The 25834-nt window shown below is 40.6% G+C and overlaps 2 protein-coding genes across 5 annotated transcripts in view; one reads left to right on the top strand and one right to left on the bottom strand.

Moving 5' to 3' along the window:
- The window catches only part of szt2 (SZT2 subunit of KICSTOR complex), a 91824-nt gene extending 79038 nt beyond the window's left edge, over positions 1-12786 (top strand). The window contains exons 43-50 of the mRNA XM_029429540.1: positions 1642-1707; positions 4127-4340; positions 5357-5534; positions 5624-5746; positions 6684-7200; positions 9121-9231; positions 10252-10320; positions 10411-12786. Of these exons, the coding sequence (XP_029285400.1) occupies positions 1642-1707; positions 4127-4340; positions 5357-5534; positions 5624-5746; positions 6684-7200; positions 9121-9231; positions 10252-10320; positions 10411-10554 (1422 nt within the window). The 3' untranslated portion in view covers positions 10555-12786. The remainder of the gene's footprint in view (positions 1-1641; positions 1708-4126; positions 4341-5356; positions 5535-5623; positions 5747-6683; positions 7201-9120; positions 9232-10251; positions 10321-10410) is intronic.
- On the bottom strand, positions 12429-25305 carry hyi (hydroxypyruvate isomerase). 4 transcript variants are annotated; one of them, XR_003832190.1, is made up of 10 exons: positions 25158-25305; positions 24643-24916; positions 24399-24510; positions 23302-23416; positions 20034-20112; positions 17419-17458; positions 15687-15736; positions 15522-15591; positions 13324-13458; positions 12429-13243 (listed from the first exon to the last, which is right to left on the bottom strand). XR_003832190.1 is itself a non-coding variant. In XM_029430429.1 (9 exons), the coding sequence occupies exons 2-9, from the start codon at positions 24839-24841 to the stop codon at positions 13188-13190; spliced, it is 816 nt and encodes a 271-aa protein (XP_029286289.1). In that variant the 5' UTR covers positions 24842-24916; positions 25158-25305; the 3' UTR covers positions 12429-13187. The 4 variants fall into 4 exon arrangements, 3 of the variants coding, with proteins under 3 accessions (XP_029286289.1, XP_029286291.1, XP_029286290.1); XM_029430429.1 differs by lacking the exon at positions 17419-17458; XM_029430431.1 differs by lacking the exon at positions 17419-17458 and having other exon boundaries at positions 15687-15733.
- Between the last annotated feature and the right edge of the window lie 529 nt (positions 25306-25834).

The following is a 25834-nucleotide window of genomic DNA, read 5'->3' as shown; positions in this document are numbered from 1 at the left end:
AGAAAGTACAACTCTGTGATCTATGCATAAAGCTGTGATTTGTGTGGTCTACACATAATCAGTGAGGCAATTTCTCACATCTGTGATTTTGCATTTTTAAAGGATTTCAGGCTTTTCAGATGTAACTCTAATCCCATCTGCCACCACCCCACAGATTAATTTCCTGCCTAAACCCTGGTTCTATGTTAGGTGATGTCTCAAACTGCTTCCATTCTCTCCCACCTGTGACTGATTCATTTTCAGATTTTGGGGCCAGTGCACTTTGATGTGATAAAGGCAGAGATGTCAAAGATGTCAAGGCATTTGTTTCCCTCTGGTGTTGTCAAAATGTCTACACAGTGATGTAAGAGGAAAGAGAGGGTGGCTTTATGCACAGATGGAGGGGGCGCGAAAGGGTTTAGGTGGTGAGAAAGGAAGAAAGGATGCAGTTATTAAAGCTGCTGTGTGTACTGAGGATGTCCTGAAATATTCTGAAAAAGGCTTGAAATTGACCTAAATAAGTAAAATGTTAAATTAATTGACATAATAATAATAATTATAAATGCAATTGTCTCCGTCTTGTTTTCTGAAACCCACACACATACATAAATAGCTAAATAGATATTGATGTGTAAATCTACTGATTTTATGACTCTTCTCTTCAGCTAAATGATTACTGCCCAACATCTATAGAAATATAGATATATATATATATATCTATCTATATTATATATATATATATATATATATATATATATATATATATATATAATATAGATAATATATAGATTATATCTATCTATATATATAGAGAGATAATATATATAGATATATATATATATATATGATATAGATATAGATAATATATATATATATCTATATCTATATATAGATTTTATATATATATATATATATATATATATATAGATAGATAGATAGATATCTATAGATATAGATAATATATATATTATCTATATCTAGATATAGATAATATATATCTATAGATATAGATATATATATATATATATATATATATATATATATATATATATAGATAGATATATGTATATATAGATATATATATAGATATATATATATATAGATATATGTGTATATATATATATAGATATATGTATATATATATATATATATATATATATATAGATATATATAGATAGATATATGTATATATATAGATATAGATAATATATATATATATATATATATATATATATATATATATATATATATATATATATATATATATATAGATAGATAGAGATAACCGAAGCACAAAAGAAAGCAGTTGGGCTCGTGCTAACTGCTAAATGTGCTGTTATTGTGCTTAGGGTATTACCATGGCACTACAGCTTAATGAATGTAGCAGAACGTATGTAAATACTGTATGAACAGAGATTGGGTTTTACACATTACCCACAGCACTGACTTGTGGGGTTGGTATTCGACTAGTTGGTGCAGCCTCTTCCACACAGCTCCACTGTGTGTATGTAATGTGTCTCATTGCATTTTTGTAGTATGGAAAAGGTTTGAGAGAACATGTTTTTATTTATTCTTGTAGTATCTCTTCAGTCTTCCCTTCCATCCATCTGTGTGTGTGTCAGTGTGTCTGCCTAGTCCCACCTCATGTCATCTCTCCATCAGGGCAGCCTCCTCACCAAACCTCGTTGCAAGCAGTTTCCAGATGCCACCCCAGTATCTGACTGTGCGGTATGTCCCAGCCATTCTCAAGGGAGGGGTGTCTCACTACAATCAGGCTTCACCCCTCCCCTCTGCTCTGCTTGCTGCCATTAGCCCTGGTCTCTTCCTTTCCAAATCTACATGTCTGTGTTTTTGTCTCTTTGGGAATGAATGGGTTTCAGTGATCAATGAGGTGTTCTGTCATGTGGACGCTACAGTTGCTACAACACACAGCTTGACTGTTTTTAGCTGGATGTAGGGTCTCAAAGCTCAGGTATTACAGGTTCAGACCTGAGTCGAGCTCCGCTGTGATTTCCTGCTCCTTCTTGACTTTCATCAGGCCGTCTGTCTCCGTGCTTGCTGGTTTGGGTGTCGTGGGTGTCTCAGCTTGTGTTTTTCTAAGTGTCCCTTCAACCAATGTTGTCCCCTCTGCCCTATCTCTGATAATCTTACTATATTTCCTCCTGCATCATTGGTTGCCAGGGAATTGAACTAGGACTTTCTTCCAGGGTTTAATTTGAATAAGATGGGGCTGAAAGCTGCTGCTGCTCTGCTCGCTATAGATGATCACATCGACAGACTGTAAAATGTGGTTGGATTTCCTGACACTGAATTGATTCAAATGACTACATATATGAGCATGTTTGATTACCGGGCCGCCTGTTCAAACCCTACATGCTCCCACAAGCTTAAATAAGGCAAAACTACTGAGTTCAAGTCAGTGATTGGTTGTGCTAAAAAGAAAAGGTTTGAGGACTGTAGCCATGTTGAGGGAGCTACATTCTATAATTAAAAACATGTATAAGGGCTCATAATAGTATTTAATACATTAAAAATCCTTTCACAATTTATGTGAAACATGTTTCACATTTTATTCAAATCAATCAATTGTAATGTCCAATACCATATCACATTGCACATTTACCATCACATGTGCAATATGTATATGTATAGTGTGTATATATAAGCCAAAAGAGGTGAAAGGTATAAAAGACGCCCAAACAAAATCACATGTAGCCATATGTGGTTTCTGGACATTTCACGTGAAGTGTTATATTTCACATTAGTCGCCATGTCTGTAATATTTCACAACTTGTACTCATGACCTTGGTACTTGTATAAACCTGCCTGCACAGTCAATCTTCCACAACGTTAAAGATAAAGAATTTAAGAAAGATTGTGTGTAAAATACTTACATTGTGGTTGTATAAAATACATGTTTAATTCTTCCTGTTTTCCATGACAGAAAATGCAGGAGTACAAATTCAAAAGTGAAATGCCAATGGTTCTTGTCCTTTTTCAATCAACTTGCTTGTGGATTCTCTTCTTGTTTGACCACAAATGATTACAGCTCCTCCCGTCAATGTAGCCTCTGTCATTAATTGCATTTCCACTGGGTGAGGCTGACAGGAGACGAGCTGTAGCCCCACAACTCTAACCCTTCAATTTGTTCTTGTCTAAGTTACACAGGGTGTTTAATTAGCTCCAACATGAAGCGTTTGGGATTACAGGTTAGGAAATAATAAATGTTAGCTTGATAGTCTAACACACGCAGGAACTGTACTACCTCTGAGCTAAAGACATCTCTGTAGTCCCAGTGGCCTCCTGGCTCCATCGATAGCAGGCTAAGAGGTCACACTTAATTTGTCTGCCAGACTGCAGGAGCACCACCGGGGAGAGATAAGTTAATGTTCCTCTTTTCATTACTCTGTGCCAAAACAATATCAGATTCTTATTTCTTATCTCTGCAGGTCTCATTCCCTTATGCTAGTTTCTGAATGTGTTGAGGCAGGAAAAGATGGTGAAAGGTTCCAGTTACTGACATAGATGAAAGTTTTCTATAGCTAAAGAGAGCTATGCACTTTTTCCTGCCTCTTTGATTTGACAAAGCTTATTTGTATAGGTTCCAGGCAAACGGTCCAGATGAAAGTAAAGGCCGGAGCAGCATTCAGCTCTCCCTCTACACTTATTACTGGGCTGTAATTAACTGCACACCACAGCCTCTCTCATTGCAGCCATTTACATGTGCAATTAATGCTTTTATCAGCCCCCCTTTGATGTTGAATTTAATTCAATAAGATGCTATTATGATATCAAGTTGCTTCCAAAAGGCTCTCCCCAAGGAGAGTGGGAGTCACAGAGCAGCAGGGCCTTAAGGTGCACAGCACAAAGCAGTGGAAGCTGGGAGCAGCTGGAATGACGGGGCGCTCCCCTTCAATTACAAAGCAGGTTCATTACAACTGATGATTACACAGACAAGCATGCAGAAGAGGTGTTGGTATGTGCCAGACTCTATCATTTTCCAGTGATGTGTGTAATGAAAATGATCAGACTTGAGCTTGGAGTTAAGTTCCTTCTGGATAGTTTGCTATGACTTGTATTGCCCAGTGACTGACTGACTGCTAGTCTTCCTGTGCTGGTAGTGACTGTGTCCGCCCCTCTGTTTTAGCTCTCCATGCTCTTCACTGAGGAGTGTGATAAGGTGCGGGACTTGATGCATGTTCACTCCTTCAGCTACGACTTCCACCTGCGAGTGGTTCACCAGTACTTGGTTGGCTGCCACATGACGCTCCGCCAGGGCTACCAGCTCACCGACTTCCTGGACGACTTCATCTCCCATCACCCAGATATTCCTAAATTTGGCCGAAACCACGTCTTCCAAGGTGATTTTGGTGTAAAGTCCAATTTAAAGTCACCGTTTAACTTCCAACTGCTCTGGACATCTAGAATCCCCTGAATTAGGCAAATTCACTAAAGCTTGAAAGAGCAAAATGTCAAGCAAATGACAACATCAGAATGTGATTACCTCACAGGGGTTGAAGAGTAGAGAGTCGGCTGATGGCTGCCTTGGTTTAGGCAAAGATGCAAATTGCCTTCACAATGCATTAGAATCAGGCTGTCAATATCATAATTGTTAATATATGTTGATACCACACAAGCTGAAATAATGAATCAAAGCTGTATTTTCTGTTTGGGGATGTGTATTGTTTAATAAACAAAATAATCCTCAATTCAGTATTAATTAAAAAGGTTTGCTGAAATCTAAAGTTAGAAAAGTTTCAAGATGATGCATAAACGAGCCTAATAATGTGAAAAAACATTCAGGGCCAATTTAAATACTTGACACTTGGATCATTGGACGCATTTCGGTCAGTACCCACACATGTATGCCCATCTCTAGAGGTTAGTATAGTTTAGTTCATAGGTCTTCAACAGGGGGTCCGCGAAATTGTTTGTAGATAAAGCAATTAAAAAAAAAAAAAAAAATGTTTTTTCTTATTACAATTGAATTTTTTTGCTTTGCCATTCACACTCCCTCCTCCGCTGTACTTCGCGAAGGGCGGCAACACACACCTACAGAGTGGAGGAAAGGAGAGGGGTGAACTAAAACGTTGAAGACCCCTGGTTTAGTTAGTATATGTAATACCTGGCCAGGTGCTCTGGAAAAATCAGGGGCAGCATTTCACCTTTACTACTGGGTCCATACAATCTAAATTTACTGTCATCAATTATTAAGAATAAATAAAAAAGCCGACTACTAACGTAACAGCAGGAGGATAAAAAAAGATATTTGTATCACGTTTTCACATGAATAGTTCAACAGCTCTGTGGGTGGCAGGAAGAACTAGAAGATGTTGTGATTATCTTTGTGAGAGTCTTTGATCCTTGTGTACATCAGGAAGCTTCTCCATCTCTACGGGGATGATAACAGCTCATCAGCTCTACAACTACATCACTGACCACGCCAGCACCTACGGCATGAAGCCGCTCCGCATGTCCAAGGCTGCCGTCACCAATGACAACAAGAAAGGGACGCCTGACCTGCATGAGTATGCACTCGTGGCCCTGTGGAACAGGTGAGAAACCTCAGAATCACAGAATACATAGTCTTTTCTCACTGCACAGCTTCATTTTTATCTCTGTCTTCTCTTCTGTCCTTTTTAAGTTCGGGTTCTTACAAGGATCTGGAGGGCCTGCACCACCATGATGATTTTGACGTGTCCCTCGTGGTGTGCCATAATGCCGCTCCATTTGAGGAACAGTCCGATGGGGAGAGGCATTTGTTGAGGTAAAGAGATATGACAACAGATTAAAGAAGACATAAAGCGTGAGCCTAAAAAAGGAAAACGCAAAAAGACCTCACAGAGGCTTGTTTTTCCTGAAATTGTATTTATTCATTGATAATTGAAATAAATAGTGACTTGACTATGAAAATAATTATTCATAACAGCCCTAGCTTTTATTTTGATATCAATTGTCCATATTGGCCTGTGCCCCTCCTGCGTCCCCTCCTGTAGGACTCCTAAACTGCCCAAAGTGCCTGTGTAAGCTTTACTCATTGTAACTATAACTGAACCTACCAACATATTACAGTTGCTATTGCAAATGAACATATATCCAAAGATTATGAATGAATCAAATAATACAACGGAATAAATGACACAATTTGATATTGACCAAAAAACAAATATCTTAAACTCTCAAATAACATCATAGATATGAGCCTGAACTATCTAATATCAGGCTGGCTGTGAGGAAGATGTGAACAGTACTTAAGAGTGGGTAAGCATGTATTATGAACATTACAGTGGGAATATGTCACTATTGAAAGCAAATAAATAATATATTCTGCCTCTCACTAATAAAAGGTTCATAGAATTCTTCAACGAAAAGATACAATGTTGCAATTCAGTCGTCTGAGCTTATGCTGCTTCTGTCTTACTTGTCCTTGTATAACCTGTAGTTTATGGTGGCTAGTGTTAGCAAACTCACTCTTATTCAGGTCCCTTAATAATAAAGTCTTTGAAGCAACTGACTCAAAAGAATGTTGAGAAATAAAAGGAAATTGAATTCCTGTGTCATGACCAGACGTTGCTGTTATGCAGGATGATTGATGGTTAAAGTAGCCACAACTATTTAACTGTACATATGTGATGTATCGGTCCACCTCTAACCACAAGGAGCAATGAACACTTTTCTAAACTCTCATGTTCCTTTATGTGTAGGTTGCGGTTCTATGTGATCATGACGAGTCAGAGGGAGCTCTTCCCCCGCCTCACTGCTGACATGCGGCGTTTCAAGAAGCTTCCTCAGATCCCCCGTGATCCTGCTGAGCTGGGTGGCCGACTCCCTACAGATCGGGCAGAGGCCTGCGGGTCACGCAGTGCCGAACAGGACCTCTGGGAGGAAACACCGTCTGAAGCTGCAGTCGCAACAGCTCCTAGTGACGGCAATGAGTTCTACCCTCTGGCAGGGGGTGGAGCAGAGGCTCAGAGGCTGCTCTACCCTTCCCCTCTGTTCCCTCTGCTCAACAATGAGGTGGTGTCAGCCCGCAGACAGATCCAGGCCAGTGTGGAGCAGGCCATGGGTCACTGTCGCAGGGACAACCTGTGGAGGAGGCTGTTCCACGGAGAGCACCTGGCTCTGGACAAACTGAAGCTTACAAAGCTGTCGTTCAGCGAGCTGGAGGAGCTGCTGGAGGCTGTGCAGAGCCGCTCGGTGGGGGAGATCGACCCACAACTGGTAAGCCTTTCATTTGACAGTCAGCCACCATCCCAAAATGAACCTTTACTTGGCTAACCTGAACGGTAACATTATTACATTATTACGTACTCCATCCGCCTTTGGGTGACTGCCGTCGGATATGGCTGTATATACAGCGTGCTTCGATTTATATTTGACAGTAATGATATGTACAGTTGTGGTCAAAAGTGTACATACACTTGTAAAGAACACGAGTTTCCAATCATTTCTAAAACTCTTATTTTTCTGTGATAGACTGATTGGAGCACATACTTCTTTGTCACAAAAAAATAATTTTGAAGTTTGGTTATTTTATGAATTTATTATGGTTCTACTGAAAATGTGACCAAATCTGCTGTGTCAAAAATATACATACATACATGAATGATTCATTTTGGTAATGTAGAAAGTTGTGTCAATCAAAGTAGCTTTGTGGCATAGCCTCTTAACTTCTTGTGATTATGATTGACTACAGTGACTCCATTTAAATAGGGCTCATTTGATACAATCATTACACTCAGCCACAAATGCTACAATGGGGAAGTCAAAGGAGCTCAGCACGGATCTGAAAAAGTGGATAATTGACTTGGAAAAAGTCACTTGGAGCCATTTCAAAGCATCTACAGGTCCCAAGATCTAAAGTATAATATCTAAGTATAAAGTGCATGGCACAGTTGTGTCACCTCCACGACCAGGAACAAAATACAAGCTATCACCTGCTGCTGAGAGAACATTGGTCATGATGGTCAAGATTCAACCGAGAACCACCTAAAAGCAGATCTGCTATGAACTAGAAGCTGCTGGAACACAGGTGTCAGTGTCCGCAGTCAAGCGTGTTTTACATCGGCATGGTCTGAGAGGCTAACATGCAATAAGGGAGCTCTTGCTCCTGAAGCGGCACCTTAAGGCTCAACTGAAGTTTGCTGCATGGACAAAGAAAAGGCCTTCTGGAGGAAAGTTCTGTGGTCAGATCAAACAAAATTGAGCGTTTTGGCCACAATGACCAGAAATATGTCTGGAGGAGAGAAGGTGAGGCCTTTAACCGCCAAGAACGCCATGCCTACCTCCAAGCATGGTGGTGGTAGTATTATGCTCTGGGCCTGTTTTGCTGCCAATGTTACTGGTGCTTTACAGAAAGTAAATGGAAAATTCTTCTTCAGGAGAACCTAAAATCATCAGCCAGATGGTTGGGTCTTGGGCGCAGTTGGGTGTTCCAACAGGACAATGACCCCCAACACACATCTAAAGTGGTAAAGGAAGGTTAAATCAAGCTATAATTAAGATTTTAGAATGTCCTTCACAAAGTCCTTACTTAAACCCATTGAGAACATGTGGACAGTGCTGAAGAAACAAGTCCATGTCAGAAAGCCAACAAATTTAGCTGAACTGCACCGATTCTATAAAGAGGAGTGGTCAAAGATTCAACCAGGAGCTTGTGGATGGCTACCGAAAGCGCCTAATTGAGGTGAAAATGGCCAAGGGACATGTAACCAAATATTAGCATTGCTGTATGTATATTTTTGACACAGCAGATTTGGTCACATTTTCAGTAGACTCATAATAAATTCATAAAAGAACCAAACTTCATAAATATTTTTTGTGACAAAGAAGTATGTGCTTCAATCACTCAGTCACAAAAAATAAGAGTTTTAGAAATTATTGGAAACTCAAGACTGCCATGACGTACATGTTCTTTACAAGTGTATGTACACTTTTGACCACAACTGTACATGTTGAAAATATAATGAAAATGTATCATTTGCAGGTACAGTGGATGTTTACTGCACAGGGATTGTTCCTGACACTTTGTTATTTAAACAGTTAGCTCAGCCATTAAAAAACTAATTGTAATATTTGACTTACTGAATGTGCTGGTGAAGCAGGAGGTTTGTGATGACTGTGTGTGATGTGTTTGTGCAGGACTGTTTCCTGACCATGAGTCCAGCCTGGTACCAGAGTTTGATCAAAGTCCTGCTGAACCGCTTCCCTCAGAGCTGCAGACACTTTGATGACAACGGCATCCAGTATCTGGTGAGAAGATGCTCTTTTTACATGAGAGCAAATAAAGCATGGTCAGAATCAACACGGACTTTGATGGACCAACTACAGATTATGTGTATGTTTAGCGGTTAGACTTTATTGGAGGTTTGCAAAAGTGTCGCTTCACTAAGTCCCCCAGGTCAGCCTCAGTGTTTCTCTGCATCTGCATGTAAACCTGGGAACAATAATTTTATTTAAAGAGTAGTCACTTTAAGACGGTGAGAGCTCAGTGTTTAAAAAGGACTGAAGGGATTATTATGGGATCCTTCATTAGCTGTACGTATTTGTATACGTTTTTGTAACTGGTCCGTGTGCATTGAGTGTTTGCTGATCCAGTTTAGACCAGTTCACTATGGTGTAGTGCTTGTTTCTCACTGCTTTCTGTGCACTAGAACTCTGATGTAATAGCCCTGGCTGGAGTCCCCATAGCAACAACCACAGACTCATGGGTAGTGTAGTATTTTGTTCTGGTCAAATCACACTAACTTTACATCACTTCACTGATGTGCTATAGAACTCTGGATGTTCCCTTTCTGCTCCTCATCATCTATTAGCACAGTCTTGAGACCTCCTTGAGTTGTGTGTGTTTGTGGTCATGAAAGAACATGGCGATAAGATGAATCAGGCTGGGACACACACACATACCTGTTAGGATGCATTCCTTGTTGGTGGGACTCATGGACACATGGGATTTGTTGATCACCAGACTAACATAAATATATACTAAATATTACTGTATGGTCAGGACATTAGTTTACAGTAACCACCACTTCAATTATCCAGCCCATTGTTTCTGTGTTGAGGACGAAAGTATTATCTCGAGCCAGAAGCTCTGCACACTTTGCTGTTTGATCCATACCTATACCTGCTGTCAGGGTTGTAACATTTGACCTTTTCATTGTCACCAAAAAAGTGTTTCCTATATTTACATCATGTTAACGATCAAAAGTATGAATCCCTGCTTTTAAATGTCCATCTAATGTATATTAATGTCTGTCATATTGGTTTCAGGCTGTTCTGAACCAGAAGTTCACTGACTGCTTTGTCTTGGTCTTTCTGGACACCCAAGCTGGAAAAACAGTGAGTAATTATACTGATATGATTTATATTGTTATACTATAGTTGTGGAAACATCTCAGTGTTGTTTGTTTTCCCTTCTTCCTCCTACAGAGCCTAAAGGTTGTGTTTCGGGAGCCACTGCCCTCGCAGCAGCAGGCCAGCAGCAGCCCTCCTCCCCAGCTGGTGTCCATGTATCATCACCTGGAGTCTGTCATCAACACCGCCTGCTATAACCTCTGGACAGGACTGTTATAGGGCGGAGCCGTGTCCCACATGGAAGCAGGAAGCAGCAGTGGTGGGAAACAGAAGACCTCCTGCCAGTATGCTCTGCCAGCAGCTACAGCACAAGCTCAGTTACCTGTCTATCATGCAGCAGTATTGAGAACAGCATCCCAGTAGACAGTGATGCGACTGTGTTTATGCAATAAACAGGATGCACTCAAACCTGAAGGGACCTGACAGAAACCCAAACTCACCCAAACCATTGGGGAAGAAATCTGATTACAAACTAAATGGCTCCTAACGTGTGTGTAGAAGACACAAAATTAGTACACAGTGAGAAACTCAATGGTGTTAGGATTCCTGTCAAATGGGTGTCGCTTTAAATGTTGCTGCTGCAAGGAAGTGTGGGACGGCATTATCTCCTTTCCTTTGCTAAAGGAAGGTCCACACAATCCCCAGTCTGTTGTGTCCATTGACACTTCCAATAGAGTTCATTCAAAGAAGACCCCCGCCCTAAAAGTGAACGTCTAATAACAACCCATCTGGCAGGAATTCGGGGCCAATTCTAAAATGTATCAAGGGAGACCAATCAGTTACAATTGGGCTTCATGTCTGTCTGCCTTTAGACAGCAAAGGACACAGAATTAATGAGTGAAACGTTACTTTAACTGTAATCTCTTAAAGAGACAAGATCATCAGGATCTGTCCAATGCAGCTCAGCAGGTGATCCATCGCATCGACAGTTTGCTTCATAGTAATTAATCAGGACTGTGCATGAAGTTTTACAAACTTGGAAAAGTAGAGGTGACGCAGCATCCCAGACCCCCTTCAGGTTTAATGTTCCATAATGAGGACTCATTCTACACAGTCATTTGCCATGTTTGATTGGCTGACTAAAGATGCAGCTTGTGTTATGAAACCAAAATCAAAGATCTCCTCAGTCAGACCTGTAGCGGAGTGTAAACCCTGCTGGGTTGGGTCCTCAGGGTTTCAGGGATCACGTCTGTTTGAAGAGCTCGAGCACAGAGGGTTAATTAGAGGAGATTGGTCCATCTGTCTGATGCTTCTAGGCTGCTGGATCAGGTTGTGTGAGAGAGTCCTGTTCTGTGCTCCGACACATATTCTGATGACATGCTGCTGAAGGAAATATGTTGGTTTTTACCAGAGAGAAGAAGCTGCTGTGGTCCTTTCTCTTCTTTGACAGACAAATACCTTCAATGTATATCAACAGTTTGGATTGAATCTGACGCTTCACACTGAAATGTAACGCCATGTAGTCTGTGATTTGCGACCAACAATGAACACTTCTGGCTTCATTATTAAGTCTGCATCATCTTAGATCTTGTGCCTTCTGAGAGCATTTTCCTAGCTCTTCATACCATATCAGTGTTTCTGTGAGTGTGAGACAGCTGGGACGGCTTTGTTACATTTTCAAAAGTGTCAAACCCACTTGAACACCACTGCCATATATCTGTTGCCCTGAAGTGCCTTTCTGTTTATTTCCTGCTTCTTCTTTTTTTTTATTCCCAAACTTATGAAGTGATACTGTTGTTATTCCATCAGCTCTGCATACAGGATGTTTGGAAACACTCCTGATGTCATGCAGGGAAAGTGCCTGAGTCCGTTTGGAGAAGTGTGACAGAAATTTCCTTTCACAAGAAAGAAAATGGGTCATATTAACTTTGGTGATTTGCATAATAGAATGCCACAAGTCATCAGAGCCGAGTGTTTCCAAAGTATGTTCAGGGTGATGAGTTTGACTGAAACAGTGCAGCTGGTAATCATACCTTCATTTACAAGAGGGCATGAGATAAGAGTGACTTCACAACAAACAGGAAGGCTTGATACCCACTGCAATACCTTCAATATGACATGCAGCCTTAGATTTCTACACATTTTCACAGGAAGAAAACTGAATGTTTATTTGTGGATGTAAAATGAAGAAATATGAAGCAGAGCGGCGTTCTCACTGCTCAGAGAATTCAGTCTGAAACTGGATATTCATGGTGCAAAATGTGAACGAGTTAGCCCTTAGTTATAAACACTGCACTGTCTCTTACTGTATTATGTATATTATGTATATACAGAACACTTTATACAGTATGAAATGCTAAATAAAGCAGTAGGATGTATGAGAATCATTGTAAGTATGTTTGTCATACATGGATCACTGAGCTCTATTTGATAAACATTGATTTGTCTTGATTTTCAATTCCTGACATCTGGCTAACTGAAATAAATTGCATTTTTTCTTGTCTGCTGCAACATACTTGTTCTCTGTAAATCACTTGTCATGTGTTCTCTTGAGAGAAAACAATCTGAAACCAAATGGCAGAATTATTTCATATATTTTGGTTTCATGATGGTTTTGCATTATTTCGACAGAATCAAGACTCCGGCTCTGAAAAGTGAGGCAAATGCTGATGTGCATTAAACCTGCATCCTCTCTGATATCCAGCAGCACTGGGTGCAGAAACGAGTCTGGTTGTATAATTATCACAATTTAGTAAAATGCTTAATATCTACATAGTAAAAATGTTTTACAGTAGAATTAAGTCATAAATTAATACACTTAAATGTACAAATATTGTTAGTGGAAGAAGTTAACGAGCCTGCCTTTAAGCAGAACACTTGAAACAAACAGCTGTGTGACTGGACACTGATCATCACTTGCTGCGTGTGCAGTAATCTTTGATCCAACCAAGACCCTCCTTTGTGGAGCCTAAAGAGGAGAGAGACTATTAGAAACATGTATTCTTGCTAATAGTGCGCCATAACTAATGAAATAAAGATCGCACTCACCCAGTGGCTTGTATTCACAGCCGATGTATCCCTGGTAGTCGAGGTTTTCCAGCAAGTTGAACAGATAGCTGGAGTTGAGCTCTCCGGCACTATCGGGCTCATTCCTGCCTGGAACCTGAGCAACCTGAACATGACCTGAGAAAGAGGACGACTCATGAACTTGGGCCTTTATGCAGCGCGTGCGCTCTGCTTCACATCACTATAGTTCCACATGTTTACATGTTTCATCCAACATGTCCTTGTCAGAAATCAAAGTGACCAATTAAACAGCATGAGCTTGCCACATCTCTTATTTGACCTCTTCCACATTTAGTTTAGTGAATGATCCACGTCATCAATGGGAGCTGAGGTTAAGACAAACGCTGAAAGAAAAAGGTGATTGTCGCGCACTAACTGAAGTGAATAACCAGTTAGTCAAACTCACCATCCTCCTGTTGCTTCATCAAGGTGGGACAAAGGCTCTTATTTTCATTTTTGATTTAAGAATCATGTATTATTATTGTTGCTAGTAGTGATGGCGAGATGAAGCTTCATGAAGCATTGAAGCTTTCCATCCAATCCAATTGGTTCGCTCATGGGCTGAAGCTTCATGGTGCTTCATTTGCTCTACTGTGTCATCAAGTGGACAATAAATGTCAAACCGGCGAAGTGCAAGGCTGCAGTGGATTTAAAGTATCTTTGCCCTGAAAATTCTTTGACGCACACATATAAGACTGATTACAATGTTTTATTTAAAAATAAAGATTGATGATTGTGTTATTACGTGTTATTGAGAAGAGAGTTCCTGGAAGAAAATGTGGGCTGTTTACGCCTTCAATGACAGGCAGTAGATGAAGGGGAATGACATGCAGCAAATAGCAGCAGGTCTGTTTCTAACCCCGGGCCGCTGCGGCAAGCATTTGAATGTGGGTCGCCTGCTCTACGAGCTGCGCCACCAGGGATGTGTAATGTACACGTTGGATGTACATTATTCTTTCAACAGATTTAGATTTGGTATCTTTACTTACTCACAAGAAAGATGATGCTGGCGTGCATAACAAGGGTTCGCTAGTTGGCTGGCTCCATAATGATCCAATACAAACGCAATACCAACAACTTAACAGCAACAATGCATACTACGACAACAACCCACACATTCCCAGTTATATAAAGTGTTGATTATGAGGGGGCTCAATTGCGGTTCGCTCCCCCCTTATAATTCGAATCGCACGCCAAACCCGGCTTCGAACGTCATCAACACAAGCCTCGATGCGCTTCACAAAAATATTCCGCGATTACTCGACACACGCTTCGTTTTAGCTTCTTTCAACTCCGTGATTTGGTTTTATGGACACAACTTAACAGTTAGCTAAGTTAGCAACCAGCTGGTGAAGACAGCGGATCATTTAGATATTTCCCTCAGAAGTTGGTAGAGACCAAAACCAGAGCTAAAAGACTGAACATTGGCCTTACATTCACCAGGTGGACATAAACACCACTCCACTGTGTGAAAGGTGTTATCTATTTAAACTTTATAAAGTGATACTAATATTAATAATTGCTTGAACAGCTTGTTCTGCTGCCCTGGAGTGGAACAATAACAATTAATGCTTCTACAAATCTGCAGTCAAATATAAGCCAGTGACATTGTGATTGTCTTTTTACTGTCACTTCCCACCGTTTTTCAAAATTTCCTTTTTATGGTGACATTAAGTAGACATGGCTGCCCGCCCATACTCAACAGCAGCAGTAAACACATGTCCACGATTTATCTCGTCGGTGTCTCCAATTCAAAGGTCTGGAATGCAGCATTTCCAACTTAATAAAGTAGCAAGCATTGTTACAGTACAACCTAGCATCTTCTATCCTTTAAACATACACACTGTGGAGGTTGTTGTTCCTTTTAGGGGGATACCCATGTTAATGATGGAAACACAAGACTTGAACACATCGTCAAGTCTACTTCAATAGTTTAACAATTACTCATTTCAATATCTAAAGGTCACGGATTCAAAGGAGGATTTAGCAGCATCAGCTGGGATTTAGTTTAATTGATTTTCTAATCGACTATATTCTTCAGACATGCAGCATAAGGAGGATTAGGAATCAACAAGAGGTTTGAGTGAAAGAGTAAATTGGGGGGAGAGGAGGTGCCTCTAGAGATGACGCCTGGATGAAATCAGGTCAAAGGTCACCAAGACTGTTCACATCTTACTTACCAATTATAGGAAAATACTTGTGTATGTTTTGTGTCAGGTTTCCATCCATTATTTGCCAGTGAAAGACGTCCTGAAACAGTTCAGACATCTGTTAAGTCAGGTTGAGTTTTATCAAATGTTCTGTTCTTTTATTTTCCAGCTAAGACAGATTTCCAAAGCACCCACCATCTGCAGCTTGATGTTGGGCTTCCCAACCTTCTCCAGTATTGCAGCTGCTGCAGACACACAAATTAGGGCGATTTGAAACATAATTCATGGCAGCTAGAGAGACATCATATACAGTATATCTCAAAAGTGAGTACACCCTTTAGATTTTTGCAAATATTCTGTTATATCCTTTCAGGGGATAACATTATCCTACTGAAACTTTGATATAACTTAAAGTAGTCAGTGTGCTGCTTGAATAACAGTATAGATTTATTGTCCTTTGAAAATTACTCAGTACACAGCTGTTAATGTCTAAACAGCTGGCAACAAAAGTGAGTACACCCCATAGTGAACATGTCTAAATTGTGCCCAAAGTGTCAATATTTTGTGTGACCACCATTGTTATCTAGCACTGCTTTAACCCTCCTGGGCATGGAATTCACCAGAGCTGCACAGGTTGCTTCTGGAATCTTCTTCCACTCCTCCAAGACGACATCACGGAGCGCACGGATGTTGGACACCTTGCACTCCTCCACCTTCCTCTTGAGGATGCCCCACATGTGCTCAATTGGGTTTAGGTCTGGAGACATACTTGGCCAGTCCATCACCTTAACCTTCAGCTTCTTCAGCAAGGCCGTTGTCATCTTGGAGGTGTGTTTAGGGTCATTATCATGTTGGAAAACTGCCCTACGGCCCAGTTTCCGAAGAGAGGGGATCATGCTCTGCTGCAGGATGTCACAGTATATATTGGAATTCATGTGTCCCTCAATGAAATGCAGCTCCCCAGTGCCGGCAGCACTCATGCAGCCCCAGACCATGATGCTGCCACCACCATGCTTGACTGTAGGCAAAACACATTTGTCTTGGTACTCCTCACCAGGGTGCCGCCACACACGCCGGACACCATCTGACCCAAACAGGTTTATTTTGGTCTCATCAGACCACAGGACATGGTTCCAGTAACTCATGTTCTTGGATTCATTGTCTTCAGCAAACTGTTTGCGGGCTTTCTTATGCATCGGTTTCAGAAGGGGCTTCTGTCTGGGGCGACGGCCATACAAACCGATTTGATGCAGTGTGTGGCGTATGGTCTGGGCACTGACAGGCTGACATCCCACTTCTGCAACCTCTGCAGCAATGCTGGAAGCACTCACACGTCTATTTTTGGAAACCAACCTCTGGATATGACGCTGAGCACGTGGACTCAACTTCTTTGGTCGACCCTGGCGAGGCCTGTTCCGAGTGGAACCTGTCCTGGAAAACCGCTGTATGATCTTAGCCACTGTGCTGCAACTCATTTTCATGGTGTTGGCAATCTTCTTATAGCCAAGGCCATCTTTGTGAAGCGCAATAATCCTTTTTTTCAGCCGCTCAGAGAGTTCCTTGCCATGAGGTGCCATGTTGTCCAGCATTCAGAGAGAATTGTGCCCAAAACACCAAATTTAACAGCCCTGCTTATCATTTACACCTGAATCCTTGTAACACTAACGAGTCACATGACACCAGGGCGGGAAAACAACATCATTGGGCACAATTAGGACATGTTCACTATGGGGTGTACTCACTTTTGTTGCCAGCTGTTTAGACATTAACAGCTGTGTACTGAGTAATTTTCAAAGGACAATAAATCTATACTGTTATTCAAGCAGCACACTGACTACTTTAAGTTATATCAAAGTTTCAGTAGGATAATGTTATCCCCTGAAAGGATATAACAGAATATTTGCAAAAATCTAAAGGGTGTACTCACTTTTGAGATATACTGTATGCCAGACATGAGTTGTATTTACCTTTAAGAGAAATGGTAAAAAAATAACAAAGAATAAGATCAAACACTGGCGTATTCATACTGTACAGCAGTGGTCTTCACTATTCTTTATGTGAGAGCCACATTGACAGGACAAAGTCAATAGGAGAGCCACTTTTACCACAAAGTATGAAAAGCTACATCCAGTCATAAAAAGCCTGTTTGCTTATTAATCTGTCATCCCACCCAGAACATACAATATGCAATGCAGCCAACCAATACATTCATTAAAAACAGGATTATTTTAATACTGGGATGATGTTGTCAAACTCTGCAAACAATATTTCACAATTTATGAGTCTGAGAAGGTTTTCTTTGCCCGAGCCAAAATCCATGCGATCTCAAAAGATGCCTGAGTTAATCGTTCAGCTGTATTAGTTGTCCTGTGTTTGAGCCTTTGTTGTCCAGAAACAGAAGAAAGCTGCTCTATTTTTTTATTTTATTGTTAATAATTTCTCTTCCAGGTGCGTATGTTTCGTTGAATTTTGGATGCGTCGTTTGGAAATGCCGCTCCAAATGACTTCTCTTGAAACCAGAGCGGGTTTGTTTGCACATTAAGCACAAAGGGTTCGACTCGTGGAGGACAAATACACATTCCTCTGTCCACTTGTCTTGAATTTTCCTTTGCTCGTCTTGTATGAGCCATATGCATGAGTACTGTGAAGTAAATAAACTCCTGATTGTATTGATTCACACTTGATGACTATCACATGTATTTTGTTTATGTATTATTGCACAACATGTGTTTCTGCACAAGAATGTATAATGAGCACTATATTAGTTATGAATGTAAAACACGTCGGGTGCATTTCTCTACATGTGAGTTTCAGGTCCACCTCCATCTCGTCACAACGCAGCCCTCCAAGGGGCGTAACCGTGCCAACGTGGACCAATGAGAGAAGACCACGCACTTCTGAGGAGAATATAGCAAAATGTTTATGATGTTTTTGTACCACTTTCACTTTTACCAACAGACAGCTAACTTGATCTTTATTGATTCGGACTGTGGACTTGGTGTGTGAAAGTGCTCTCAGCTGAGAGTATTATTGCTGTCCTCATCACTTTAAATAAATACTATCTTAATCATTTAGAAGTTTGCTGGATTCATTTGAAAGGCAGTCATAGCGTCCTCAGAACTCCTAAACCCCACAGTACCTTTCTTTTTTAACGGGAGCAGCTGTTGTCTGTCCACAAACCACATCTCCAGCATCTTCCTCTCGATTCCGCTGGGGTTTGATGCTCCAAAGACAAATCTTAATTTTCCTCGTTTGTCACGCTTTGTTTCTGTCCACCTGAGGTGCAACTCTTTAATAAGAAATCGATCCATTTCACGTCTGTAGCAACACGTGCTAACTAGCATGAAATGGTGAAACGATCTAACGCGAGTATGAAGTGCCAGGTTGGTCGTAGTATCCTCCAATTTAAATGTTCAAATTTAGTGATATAAATTATTTTTTAGCAAATGTCCATATTCATAAGCATGCTTAAGTTAACATATTTGTAATGAGCTTACGTTTATTTATTTCTATACTAGCCCACCATGTATCTACCCGTCCAAGAGCACATTCACCATTGTAGTGCTGATAGACCGCCACAACTGGCAACTCCGCAGTGAGTCAGTGTTCCGGCCGAGCAAGTTTAAATATCTTGTTTCTAGTCTATATTTGCATCTTTTATCAATTATTATTATATATTATTTATATTATTTGTAGGCTAATAGAGCAAACAATGTGTTTAATGGGTCGTATGTAATAGCCCTGCTTGTTTTTATGAAATATCTGTATTGACTCCATAATCATATCCATCACCCCTTTATTTAGCCCACTGCCACGCGAGCCACCAATTAAAGCTTGGCGAGCCGCAGGAGGCTCGCGAGCCGCGCAATGAGTAACACTGCTGTACAGCATCACATCTGTTGAGCACACAACAGTAACAACACACACCTTTGTGAACTTTGCATATTGTATGTGTTAATATTCGGCATCAGATAAATCAGCCGGTGGGCCTGATCGATCTCAACTAAATCTGAAATCTGGGAGGCATCAGAATTTGGAGGTTTTGCGATTTTTTTGTAACAATACAACCATAAAACTAATTTGAAATGTTCTCCAGATAATCTTGCCTTCATTTCAGAGGAATGTAAACCAATACTTAAACACATCACACTGTGAACAGCTCCTGAAGCTCAAATCAAGACTCTACCACTCCAAAGTGAATAAAATATGAATAAGAACATTAAACACTGTATATGTTCTCCACAGCAAGAAGTCACACGTCTTGAGAGTATTACATGCTAATTACCCCTACTGTCACTAATCAGCATATAGACATCACCTACTGTCACTAACCAGCATATAGACATCACCTACTGTCACTAACCAGCATGTAGACATCAACTACTGTCACTAACCAGCATATAGACATCACCTACTGGCACTAACCAGCATGTAGACAGTAGACATGCTGGTTAGTGACAGTAGGTTTTGTCTAATAGCTGGTTATTTATGGTGCTGTCTACATGCTGGTGGGTGTTGTCTCAGTGGGACACAGTGTCTTACCCTGATGAGGAGAGTCCAGAAAATACCTGGGATCCGTAATCCTCGTGTTGATTGGTTCAATCAAACCAGTGATTCCTTCCTGTGAGGAACATTGACATTTCACAACATTCTGATTAACACAGAGGTGTAAGAAAATCACATATATATTTGGAACCAATATGAAACACATTATACATACAGTGCAACAACTACAGTGCCCTCCAGAATGATTGGCACCCCTTTAGTAAAAATTAGCAAAACAGGTTGTAAAATGTCTTTTATTGTTTATCGTCTTGGCCTTTCACTCAAAATATTCACACAAATCTGACCTTTTCACTGAAGTAAAATTATTGAAAGAATAAACAAAGTTGACTTTAAATAAATATTTTTCTCCAAAACATGTGTGCCACAATTATTGGCACCCCTTCATTTAATATTTTGTGCCGCCTCCTTTTGCCAGGATTACAGCTCTGAGTCTTCTCCTGTGATGCCTGATGAGGTTGGTGAACACATGGCATGGGATCTGAGACCATTCTTCCACACACAATCTCTCCAGATCCTACAGATTACGAGGTTGACTCTTGTGGACTCTCCTCTTCAGCTCATCCCACAAATGTTCTATAGGATTTAGGTCCGGGGACTGTGATGGCCATGGAAAAACCTTTATTCTGTGGTCAGTAAACCATTGTTGTGTAGATTTTGAGGTGTGCTTTGGATCATTGTCCTGCTGGAAGGTCCAACCACGGCCCATTTTAAGCTTCCGGGCCGAGGCCGTTAGGATTTCATTTAATATCTGCTGGTATTTGATATAATCCATGATACCATGTATCCTAACAAGATGTCCAGGGCCTTTGGAAGAAAACAGCCCCACAACATCAAAGATCCACCACCATACTTCACAGTGGGTATGAGGTGCTTTTCTGTATGGCTATCTTTCTGTCTACGCTAAACCCACCTTTGACGTTTGTTGCCAAAAAGCTCTATTTTGGTCATTTTGACCATATAACCCTGTCCCATTAAAAGTCCCAGTAACATTTGGCAAACTGTAGGCGCTTCAGTTTGTTGTTAATTGACAGCAATGGCTTTTTTCTGGCAACCTTCCCATACAACTTGTGGTGATGTTGGCGGCGTCTGATGGTTGTTATGGAGACTTTCTGACCCCAAGACTCAACTAACCTCTGCAATTCTCCAGCTATGATCCTTGGAGATTCTTGTGCCAGTCGAACCATCTTCCTCACGGTGTGTGGCGTCAATGTACACACACGTGCTCTTCCAGGCTGATTCTTAACTTGTCCTGTTGCTTTAAACTTCTTAATTATTGACCTGCATTTTCAACTGTTTCAAGATGTTCTTATATCCATTTCTTAATTTGTGAAGCTCAACAACTTTTCGTCGCAGATCATCACTGTGTTCTCGGGTCTTTCCCATAGTGAAGAATGACAAAGAGAATGTTGGCCTGTGTCACCTCATATTAATACCCCAGTGAAACAGGAAGTCATGGTTGACCACCTAAGAGTTCCTAATCAAACAGGTGAACCTAAAGATGTAAGATATGACTGGAAATATACTTCAGTTAGATTTAAATCATAGGATTTTCTAAGGGTGCAAATAATTGTGGCACAGATGTTTTGGAGAAAAATATTTATTCAAAGTCAACATTTATTTTTTCTTTCAATAATTTTACTTCAGTGAAAAGGTAAGGTTTTTGTGAATATTTTGAATGAAAGGCCAAGAAGATAAACAATAAAAATACATTTTACAGCTTGTTTTGCTAATTTTTACTAAAGGGGTGCCAATAATTCTGGAGGGCACTGTATATTAATACTACAATATCCATGTACTACAGAGAAATGCAACCAAAAAAGTCTGTTACATTAACACATTGTACTTTGTTTGTGTAGAGCTGTATGTAACAGAAATGGAAAAACTACAATTTGTGGGCATCATGGTGACCAAGCAGTTAAGACCATATACTGTGATCGCAATGCCCTATTTCAGCCAGGGACTTTTGGTGCACATCATACCCCATTCTCTCTCCCTCATGATTTCCTCTCTACATTCCACTATTACCCATCTAATGCAGGCTAAATATTGTCTTGCAAAAAAAAAAAAACAACGTTGAGGAACAACAGCCGGGTGCAGTGACTGTGTGCAGCTTTGACTTGTGAAGAAGAAGACTTGTCATCACAGTGAGGTTGCCAGGTTTGGTCATTGAGATACAAGGATACAAGGATTTAGAGATCCCAAAACCTGTGACCAGATCTGGCAACCCAAGCTGTAGCGGGAGACGTGTGGTGTTCATCATTGAATAATTCCAACACCACTTCCTGACTCCAGCTCTATACACTCAGACTCTATGAAATAAGTGTCTGAGTCACAGTGTGGCGGAGGGTGTAGAGCCGGTCATCTAGCCGCTCTACGTCCGGGAGTTCGAACCTCAGCTCCTCCAGTCCACATGTGGAAGTCTCCCTGGGCAAGATACTGAACCCCAAATTGCTCCTGAAGGCAAAGCCATCGGTGTGTGAGTGTGCGAGTGTGTGAGGATTACATTAAAACGATGAGCAGTTTGGCACCTTGTATGGCACCCTGTATGTGTGTGTGAATGGGTAAATGTTGACATGCAGTGTAAAAAGCGCATTGAGTCGGTGGAGTAGAAAGGTGGTGCATAAATGCAAGTCCATTTACCATTATTCCCTTCATAAATATTAAATAAATAAAATAGTAAATGCATGACTAATATCATTATTTCTTTCAGGAAATCCAATATATTTGATAATGTGAAGAGTTCAAACATGCTATTATTGTTCTTAGTTTTTTAGATAAGTGCAACCACAACAGAAGTCTTTTCATTTATTATTTTTAATTTGTCATGCTTACTAATTCTGTAACAAGTTTTGTTTTCATTTTAATTGGTTATGTGGATATACTTGAGATTTTTCCAGGTAAAACCACTTTGTCATTTATTAGAATATTGTTTGAGATTGTGTTCTGTTAATTCATGTGAATTAATAATTTATTCAAAAGCACAAATTATACTCAATTACAAACTAGTAATTGCTACTCAAGAACTTGTTTTTCCCTGAGACTTATATTTGTAGTGTGTTGTATATTATATATCTTGTAGTATCTTATCTTCCTGTAAATTAATCATATTTAAATATCTTCCATTTGTTTAAATGTTACATATATCCTACTTTTAACTTCAGTGTCCTGGTATTTTTCTGAAAAATTCCAGTTTCATTTAATTCAGTGCTGGGAGTTGTTATGTTGGACAGCAAAGGTCACCTACCTTTGAGAGGATATCAGCAGCATAGTTTAGGTTGTGCACAAAGACGGCCTCCATCTCCTTGGCAACCGCTAGTCTGTGTGAACCCACGGGAACCCGTCCTGCCATCAGGTGGATCCTGAGAAATTTGTGGAAAATACTTTATACATAAATGCAAACTTGAAAAAGGTGAAACCCTGCTTTTGTAACTAGATGAACTCTTGCATAAAGATAGCTGTCTCAGTAATATAGATTTTGTTTATTTAATGTGCAATATTCTGTTTTACAATTTTAATGTATTTAGTTTTCCATATTTCATTTGAAATTTGAAACAGTATCAAAGTGCCTGCAGAGCTCAGAGACAGCATCATGTCGAGACACAGATCTGAAGAAGGATACAAAAAGCGTTCAGCTGCATTTAAGGGTTCAAAGAGCATTGTGGCCTCCATAATTCTTACATGGAAGAAGTTTAGAACAACCAGGACTCTTCCTAGAGCTGCCCGGCCAAACTAAGCAATCAGGGAAGAATGGCCTTGGTAAGAGAGGAGAACAAGAACCTGATGGTCACTCTGGCTGATCTCCAGTGATCCTGTGGGGAGATGGGAGACACTTCCAGAAGCTCAGCCATCACTGCCTCTCCTCAGTGTAAGACACATAAAACCACTGATGAAACCAAGATTAAACTGTTTGGCCTCAATTCTCGGCATCATGTCTGGAGTAAACTAAGCACCGCTCATCATGTGCAATATGATCATCCCAACAGTGAAGTATGGTGGTGGCAGCACAAAGCTGTGGAGATGTTTTTCAGCGGCACAGACTGGGGTCTGGTCAGGGTGGGAGGTGAGCTGAGCAGAGCAAAGTACAGAGCTGAACCTGGTGCAGAGAGCTCAGGAGCTCAGACTGGCAACAGGACAATGACCCTGAGGACAACCACGACAACACAGGAGGGTTTATATATCTTATGTAAAGAGCATTGCCTTGTTTTTGAAGGATGCTGTACCAATAAGCTTGCCTTGCCTTTAGTATGCACGAGCAAATTTGATGTACACCACACATATTGTCAGGGGGAGGTTTAAGGGTGAAAACAATACAAAACTATCTTTACTCTGACAATGCCTCACCTTTTGCAGTCCAAAGCTTTTGCATACTTCAAAGCCAGATCCAGACCCTGTCTGAACTCTTCCTCTCTCCCAGGAACAGCTCCAAGACCAAGATCCCCTTCCTTTACATCTCCTGCAACACACATTCATCTTTTCATTACCACCATCATGCTCAAATTATTACGAACCATTAAAGTACTGTCTGGTTAAAAATGAACAGCTGCTGCCTGAACCTCAGTGTGGACCATGCTGTTGTTAACGTTACCGGGCGGGGTGTTGATGAGGATCACCTCCACTCCTGCAGCCTCTCTGGCTCTCTGCAGCTCCTGCAGGTCGCAGTCGTAGAGCCAGGCTGCCTCCACCGCCTGAAAGCCAGCCGAGGCAGCAGCGTAGATTCTCTGACTGAAGTCTGGAAGCTCCGTGAACAGCCATGAAATATTCGCACATAATTTAAGCGGCGCCATCCCGGTCTAACTGTAGAGGCCAAAGACCTTTCGTGTGTGCTGCACTTTACCCCGGTGATTAACAGCCGGGGAGACCTGCGTTACGATTGCCACAGTAAGCAGTGGTGAGCGGAAAACAGACGGTAAACATCCAAAACAAAATTGTAGCTACATATGTTCACATCAGATTAATGTGCAACAATCTATGTTGAAATATGTTAGGAAAAATAATAAAATTGGTATAGACTTGAGACCAGCACAACATAGTTCGAATAACGCTAGTTTAGCAATGCTGGGTAAAGGAATTGAAAAGAAAGTTGTATTTATTTCCACTTACTTACATTCTTCTTGTAGCTGTATTAATTATCGCATTGTGCTTTTCAAATGGTAGTTTAAATACAGTATCAACAGAAGTTACACGTTTAGAGGGTGGTCTGACCAGTGGCCATACGTAGAGTTTTGTTATTGTCACATGACCGGTAGCATGCTTCCTGGTCTGTGAAATGCGCATGCGCGGGGAATTCTAGTGACGCATAGCAGACAGAGGTAGTCAAATTAGTTCGGTTTGTGGTAAAGGCAAAACTTCCATTAAATTTGAACAATTTTAACCCAATCATTGGGAAAAAAACAAAAATACGTATTCTTGAGAGGGATGATCTTACTCTCAAAGGTTAGGGGCATATCCAGTCTTACTTCTGTGGCTCTCTCTGTTGATAGTGTATTATCAAAGATGCTCTATAAGTAAAGATAGTGCATTGAAATCTGCGCCAATGGTATAATTGGTACACACAAATGTACAATTTGTTTTATACATGTGTCTAATGTATTTATTTTTTACTTTGGTAACATTATATATTTACACAGCTAACAAACATGTTAAGCATTATCAAAAGTAGTTAGCTAGGGCGTTTGCAAACGTTAGTTTAAAATGTTGACACAGTTTGACTAACTAGCGCTGCGTTGCCAGATCACATGAGATTATGTTGCTGACACATAAATAAGACAAATTGTCTC

Source organism: Cottoperca gobio, chromosome 4, assembly GCF_900634415.1.
Source record: "Cottoperca gobio chromosome 4, fCotGob3.1, whole genome shotgun sequence".
NCBI lineage: Eukaryota > Metazoa > Chordata > Actinopteri > Perciformes > Bovichtidae > Cottoperca > Cottoperca gobio.
The sequence above is the reverse complement of the archived record's forward strand: the minus strand, read 5'-3'. Positions and strand labels throughout refer to the sequence as shown.

Bases quoted from the DNA above. Each gene is read 5' to 3' on its own strand.
- hyi (XM_029430429.1), bottom strand. From the start codon at position 24,841: ATGGCGCCGCTTAAATTATGTGCGAATATTTCATGGCTGTTCACGGAG. The intron at 23,417-24,398 runs GTGAGGCATTGT...CAAATTTCTCAG, and splicing joins AAAGCTTTGGACTGCAAAAG to GATCCACCTGATGGCAGGAC. The intron at 13,459-15,521 runs GTAAGTAAGATG...CCTCTTTCTCAG, and splicing joins CAAGTATTTTCCTATAATTG to GTCATGTTCAGGTTGCTCAG.